The sequence below is a fragment of the Cibotium barometz genome, chromosome 30 (genome assembly GCF_041138505.1).
Source record: "Cibotium barometz isolate CiBa-2024 chromosome 30, ASM4113850v1, whole genome shotgun sequence".
Taxonomy (NCBI): Eukaryota; Viridiplantae; Streptophyta; class Polypodiopsida; order Cyatheales; family Cibotiaceae; genus Cibotium; species Cibotium barometz.
In genome coordinates, this window is record NC_141075.1 from 22,935,203 (window position 1) to 22,942,171 (window position 6,969).

Consider the following 6,969-nt stretch of genomic DNA (forward strand, 5'->3'; position numbering starts at 1 on the left):
AAGTAAGAGCTTGAGAATAAAGTATGCTTTGAGCTTGTGTGTGCATTAACTTAGCTTTCTTCTTGTATTGGATGCATGAATGAGTGGGATGATGAGTGAATGAGTTATGGCAAGATTGAGCTTATGTGTGTAAAGTCTATGTCAAGGTAGTGGTGTTCGTAGCATTTTCATGGATAAGCTTTGGTGCACCGGTACGGGTTGAATCCCTAGCTCCGAAAAGGATACAAATCCCATTGGATTGAGCTACACACGGATCATACTACTCATGCTACAAGTGAGAGAGTCTTCCGTCTCTCCAACATCCTCTGTCCAGAGTCTATCTAGAACGTCATCAAAGCTCCTTACTCAAGCACAAGGATGGGTGGACGCCATTAGTTTATAATACAAAATTTGCAACCAATAATTTTGTTTATTGTCCGCTTCTTTCTATAATTCCTAGTTTTATATTGTGTTGATCTAACTTTTGTTGTTGTGTATTCTTACATGGTACCAAAGCATAAGCTCAAAGCAAAGCTTGTTTTTGGAAGTTTACTATTAGAAGGAAGATTTGGAGAGATGGCCCAACCTACAAGCCCTGATAGTTTTCAGTTTAGACACTACCAAGTGTGGCCAATTGATTAAGATATGGCTTATGTAGACCTGGCACTCAAACAAATATAATGCATGCTTGTGTGGATTAAGTGACCACATTATGGACACTAAATAGCAAACTGAGTTCAAGTTGTGAGATCATACTTTATAGTAAATTCAGATACACATGGAATGGGAACAATGACCGACCTACCATAAGATATTATAAAACCCCATAATCATAGAGTTCGTTGTGTTTGAGCACTCGTGTAAGCAAGACCTCCTTTATCCAAAGTTTGTCTAGATTACCATTAAAGCTCCTTGCCCAAATTCCTTCAATTTGTATTTAAGATTCAAGATTTTGTACTCTCCACTTCTTTCAACAACTCAATGCTTTCAATTGTATTGAAACATCTTTCATTGTAGTGTATTTCTACACTTCTGACTTCAAGGAATGGTCTATGTAAATATTGTACTACTACTACACAGATATCAATCAAGACCATTAGTTTTTCTAAACATGAAACCAAAAGACCAAATCCAAGAATAATCTCAATTACAGCTTATTCTTTATTACATCTTGAAGCACTAATATGACAAATGATTCCATTAAGCACATTTCATCATTTTAATATAAAAGATTGTTTTATTCAATATTGAGAGGTATGCCCAAAATAGAGGACCTACTATAACCTAAAGTGTAAAAACCTAAACCAAGCTCTAACAAGTTGCTCAATTAGACATTACTTTTTCAAATGTATTTATCAAATTATAATCATGTTCATAGTCAAAACAATAAATTATACTTCACATATTGAGTTAAAATCAAGATTTGAAACTTAAAATTGTTATTTAAATTTTATTGTAGATCCTAACAATGATATTAATTAAGTTTATTACAAATAACCAAGTCCAACATTAAGAGGCCCTCATTTAGCCTTTAGTTTTAATATACTAATTATATATTAAAATTATTAAAATATCTTGTTCCTTAGTTGTCCATGGTTAATAGATAAATAGATTAAAGCTTATAGTAAACTAGATCGTTGATAATATCAAAGCCACCCTTGCTCCAATTATGTAAAGTCAAAAAAGCGTAGCTTTGAAAAACCTTGGAAATTATATAAAGCATGTGTGGCATGCAGATTTCTCACTGTAAACATTTAACTTGAGAGAAAACCATTTGAGTTTCTTTAAGTAATATATGATTAATGTATAGAGAAAGATGTATACGAAAATTTAAGCTATTTTAATAGTTGTATTATAAAATTGAAAGATCTACATATTAATTTTCACATTAAGACTTAAGATTATAATTGAATATGATATACAAATTTTATACATAATATGTACAAAATATATGTATATGTACTACATACTCATCGACAAAATATATTATAGAAATGTAGAGATAAAGAGCCATTGCCCTCGTTTAGCATTCGATATAAACTCTACAAAGAAGAGAGTAGGTGGTTTATAATTCATTGTTACAGGGAGCACTCTAAATATACCATCTGCAGGGCTGCAGGTGTATGCCAAAGCCATTTTTCTGAGATGCTAGGTCATATACAGCATATCTAACCAAAACTCCATCCATTTACATTACCTACCCAATCCCCTTTTCAGGCAGATAAACAACCCCACCCTGACTACAAAAATTCAACAGACTCTGAGGGATGCTGGGTTGGAGGATGGAAGGATATGTCCATTTAAGTACAGGCAAAAAGATGGACCTCTAGTTGCTGCCTTCAAGCAAAATTTGAACAGACCAAGATAACTAGCCAAAATCGCTTTCACAAGCTTCCCTCATACATATCTATTCTGACTTCTTCTGCACTGCTGGGCCCCGTGGAATTCTGTTCAGCACTGAGGCTTCCACTTTCTTGAACTGGTTGTTCAGTTCATTCATAGCTTTCTGGGCAAATCGATCAATGGCATCCTCATTTTTCTCATACAGGATAGGGAGAGTGTGTGCTGCAACAATTGCTGAGAAGAGAAAAAACCACACCCTTGTAAAAAACTCAACACAGGACACAGCTTCCTAGAGACATGAACCAAAAACAACATTCTGAAGAGGATCCTACCAAGGTAAAACAAAGTCAGAAAGTGAAACCAGCCTCCAAACAATACCAGCAAAGAAAGAGCACCAACAAGCTGCAAACACAGGCACTGTTACTGCTGTTGAAGTTCAAGAGTGTGGCACAAAGCTGGACTTTAACCAGTTACTCAAAAAAAGACACAAATCACTGGAATAGAGACAGAACTCAAAGAAAAACGCCCATGGCTTACCTGGGCAAACCGTTTAACATCTTTTCCAATCGCTATCTCATGAAGAATGGCCAGCATTTTGTTGATCTCAATTTTGAGAGTCTTGGCAACCTTCAGCACTATCTCGTCAGACAACTCAAGCTTTGGAACTGGAGGGGGTACTCTGGAGCAATTTTCAAATGGGAAGCATATCAAACATCAGCCTTTCAACCTACAAATGACAAACCTGAAAGAGTGGCAAGCCCAAGCAATGAACTGTTAATCTGCACACCAAGATACACTAACCTGTTAAGAAAGGCCGCTCCATTTGACCAGGCAAAAAGAATCACCACAACTATCAGTAGAAGAAGCGAGATCAACGAGATGAAATGGTAGCCAATCCACTCAAACAGCACCCAGATTACTGTTGACCCAGCCAAAAATCCTGCAGAGAGGTGCTTCCTTCTCCATAGCAGGACATCAGCAGCTGAAAGTACCACTCAAATATCAATCATGGTTTGACTCACATGCACATGCACATGCACCTACACACGCACGCACGCACGTGCACGCAAACACAAAGACCAGCACCAGCAGATCTACACACTAAACACAACAGTTTTGAGGAAATCATCATCAAGAGCCCACACAGGTCGGTTGCATTCAATCAAAACGCAGAAATAATGGAAACACAAGATGGCAAGACATCACAAGCAAGTAAAAATTGAGTGCCATCACCAGCATTCACAAACAAGAAAAGCCCTCAGCTTAGAATATAATAACCATGCCAACACCTGATATCACACCTAGTTCTCAGCACACTCTCCCTTCCCGTTGCAACTCAAATAGGTACACATGCGGTCCATATACCACTGGAGATACAGAGCACACTGGGTTGTCCATTTCTCCATGTGGCAAGGTCTGCTACGCCATTGCAGGTACAGATTTCTGTAGACACCTAAACCAGACTACCCACTATTGAAATGCAGGTTATTTCAGAGCTAATGGACTCAGCAAGTAAAGTCCAGAATCATCAGAGAAAACAAAGCAAGATACAGATGCATTTAGGCTTGAGATGCAAGCAAAAAGCTCATTTGAAGGACTGCCTGGACCAACCCAATACAAATCTTTTACGACCCCTCGATCACAACAAACAGGTTTAAGGGTTTGAGTCCAGGTCAGCATCCCCGAAGATAACCACCTTCACGACTGAAACCGGAAAAATCATAAAACCCTGACAAATCACTGGGAAAGGTCCACGGGAAACTATAACAAATCTAATTGCAAGATAGAGACAGACAGCAACACAGCAAAACCCGCTACACAATTGCAGCAACTTTGAAGCACCACTCAAAGCTCCACAGCGACACAAGAAGCTCTGACAAAGGTAGCTTCGCAGACCCCGCATGAATAAAAAAGGAAAGGCGCAATGTGACAAATCACACAAAGCCCTAAATCGAAGTGAAATGCACCACAGAAAGCAGAGAAAGAGAGAATCTTGAAGTGCATACAGTGGCCTCCTCCGAGAAAGTCGTGGACGGGCTTCTTGCGCCCGAAGACGCGGCCATAGTCAATGCCGGAGCTCGCAGAGGGCTCGGAAGCAAAAGCAGAAGCAGAAGGGGGGAAGAGCGACTCGGTGGAAGCTGGCAGGTTCTTGATATTCTCCAGAACGCTGTTGAGAATGGCTGCCGCAGAAGCGGAAGAAGACCTATCGCCCAACATACCTGTTGATGAGGAAGCGCAGAGATGAAAAAAACACAGAGAGAATGTCGGCGGCAACACGAGAGACAGACAGACGGAGAGAGAGAGAGATGAGAGCTTCGATTTAGGGTTCTGGTTGGAATTAATGGCGGGTTTCTCAACGGGACATCCGTCCTGGCGTCTTGCTTCCACCGTCGATCTGCTCTCATCCTGCCGCCCATTTTTGGAACGCCTTTCAATTTTCAAATTAGCCGCCTCGCATTTTCAAGGTCAATTTCATTTTCCACAAGAAGTAGGTGACCTACCGCCTCTGTGTGTGTTTGTATAGCCCTGTGTGTATTTGCCTGTACGTGTGTATATTTTTGACTCTTTAAAAAAAAAGTCTGTACGTGTGTATGTGTGTGTCCATCTGTATTGCATCTGTCTATGTGTGACTCCCCACATGCATTCTTTCTCTGTCTCTGTCACGTGCACATGCTCACACACAACCCTCTCACACACACATACACATGTACATGTACTCTCTCTTTTTTTCCTCTCTTTTTTTTTTTTTTTAAGTTTTGCTGGAACTAGATAGAACAACACACCCCCTACATGCCACAGCTTGTAGAGGGGGGCTCGAACCCATGACCTCGTGACTCTCGAGACCCACCTTAACCACTCCACTAACTCGCGCGATCGACAATGCATGCACTCTCTCTTCTCACACCCATCTCGCATGCGCACTCACACACATATATAGAGACTCTCTCTCTCTCTCTCTCTCTCTCTCTCTCTCTCTCTCTCTCACACGCACACACACATACACATGCACATGTATCACTGTGTGTACGCGTGCCTATGTGTCTGTGAATGTGTTTATACATAATAGTATTAATGTAATATTATCATATATTTACTACATGTATATTGCTTTATATTATTATTATTATATTATATTATGTGATTATATATTTAGTATATGTATTTTTTATTTTTTATTTTATTTATTAATTATATATTTATATATATTATTATATATATATATAAATTACATTATGTTATTTCTATATTTTTATTTATTTTTATTTATCATATTTATAATATATTTACTATATATATGTCTTTATTTTTTATTTATATTTATGTAATATTATTTATTTATTTATGTTAGTATAAAATTTTAAATATATATATTTATTCAATATCTTTACTTATTATATGTTTACATATTGTTATGATGTATATTTATATTCTATATATATTTTATACTTATTTATTATATATCTTTATATTATTGTATTATTAAAAAAAATTTCTCATGACATACTTCCTCCCCAAAACTTGCACATAATAAATAGTATAAATAGATATGTAATAAATAGTATAGATAGATATATTACACACACACAACAACAACAACAAGAACAACAACATATATATGCATATTTATAAATGTAAATAAAAATATACACACATATATATTCAGTTAATTTAATTTATTTAAATTTTACTAGAATTGTAATGAAGCAATTATATATGCACATGCATATGTATGGGTTTGGGCCTAGGTACCTGGACCTTGAGCATAGATTTGGGACATGGACATATTGTTAGCCAGTGTGAAATGGCCAAGCACTACATAAGTGACCTTGGTCTAAGCCATTATACGCTTTTGATATCTTCTTGATCATTTGATATGATAGACATCTTGTCTTCTTGGAGTACACGGTACCTCCACCCTTGGGCTTTCATGGGAGCTAGCTCATGTGTGGGTTAACACATGGCTTCTCATGCATATAGCTTAGATTCATTTTCCCAGATCTCAACTTGGTTATGATCCCTTCATTGCATTGGTATCATAGCTCTTGGCTTAGATCTTGATGTTTTGATTAGGGAGTGATTCGTGCTTCATCTATTTTCAAATTAGTGTTTTTACATAGTTTTTAAATTTGTTAAATTTTGTTTTAAGTGGATTAGCAATGGAATTAATGGTAATCATTCTCGAGTATATGCTAATCACATATTTCAGAAACCCTAATTTCTAGTATAGATTTAAGAGAATCTTAATAAGGTTTCCAGACATTTTTAGAGTGATTTTCTTAGAACTTTCTTGCTAAATCCTCTTGAATAGTATTTCCTTTCATCTAATATATTCATAAACCTTAGTTTCCTTCTATATTTGCCTAGTTTCTGGGAGATCTTAGCAGTTTGTTGAAGGTTGATGTGCATATAATGGTGCAATTTTCATCAAGAAGTGTGCAGATTGAAGATTTTATGCAAATTTCAGTGTAGTTAACATTTCTGTCATATTTGCGCAGTCCAATGTGTAGATTATAGTAATGTTGAGGATTTTATACAGATTACTATGCAATTGGCAATTTAATTATAGATTTATACAAATTTTACTCTGCAAAGCCAAATTTCAAAAATCTTGGTGCATAATTTTCGAAGCTTGCAAAGATTATTATG

At 36.8% G+C, this 6,969-nt stretch overlaps 1 protein-coding gene across 1 annotated transcript; it reads right to left on the reverse strand.

Annotated features, from left to right (window-relative positions):
* Positions 1-1,976: 1,976 nt before the first annotated feature.
* LOC147621285 (reticulon-like protein B2) lies at positions 1,977-4,702 on the reverse strand. The gene is made up of 5 exons (XM_086824530.1): positions 4,329-4,702; positions 3,124-3,304; positions 2,860-3,001; positions 2,655-2,724; positions 1,977-2,556 (listed from the first exon to the last, which is right to left on the reverse strand). The coding sequence occupies exons 1-5, from the start codon at positions 4,537-4,539 to the stop codon at positions 2,387-2,389; spliced, it is 774 nt and encodes a 257-aa protein (XP_086680656.1). The 5' UTR covers positions 4,540-4,702; the 3' UTR covers positions 1,977-2,386.
* Positions 4,703-6,969: the final 2,267 nt, after the last annotated feature.

What these genes read in the sequence shown, in the direction of transcription:
- LOC147621285 (XM_086824530.1), bottom strand. Translation starts at nt 4,539, where the DNA reads ATGTTGGGCGATAGGTCTTCTTCCGCTTCTGCGGCAGCCATTCTCAAC. An exon ending in GGAGCGGCCTTTCTTAACAG is followed by an intron (nt 3,002 to 3,123) that starts GTTAGTGTATCT and finishes AAATTGCTCCAG; the next exon opens with AGTACCCCCTCCAGTTCCAA. An exon ending in ATGTTAAACGGTTTGCCCAG is followed by an intron (nt 2,725 to 2,859) that starts GTAAGCCATGGG and finishes CTGTGTTTGCAG; the next exon opens with CTTGTTGGTGCTCTTTCTTT.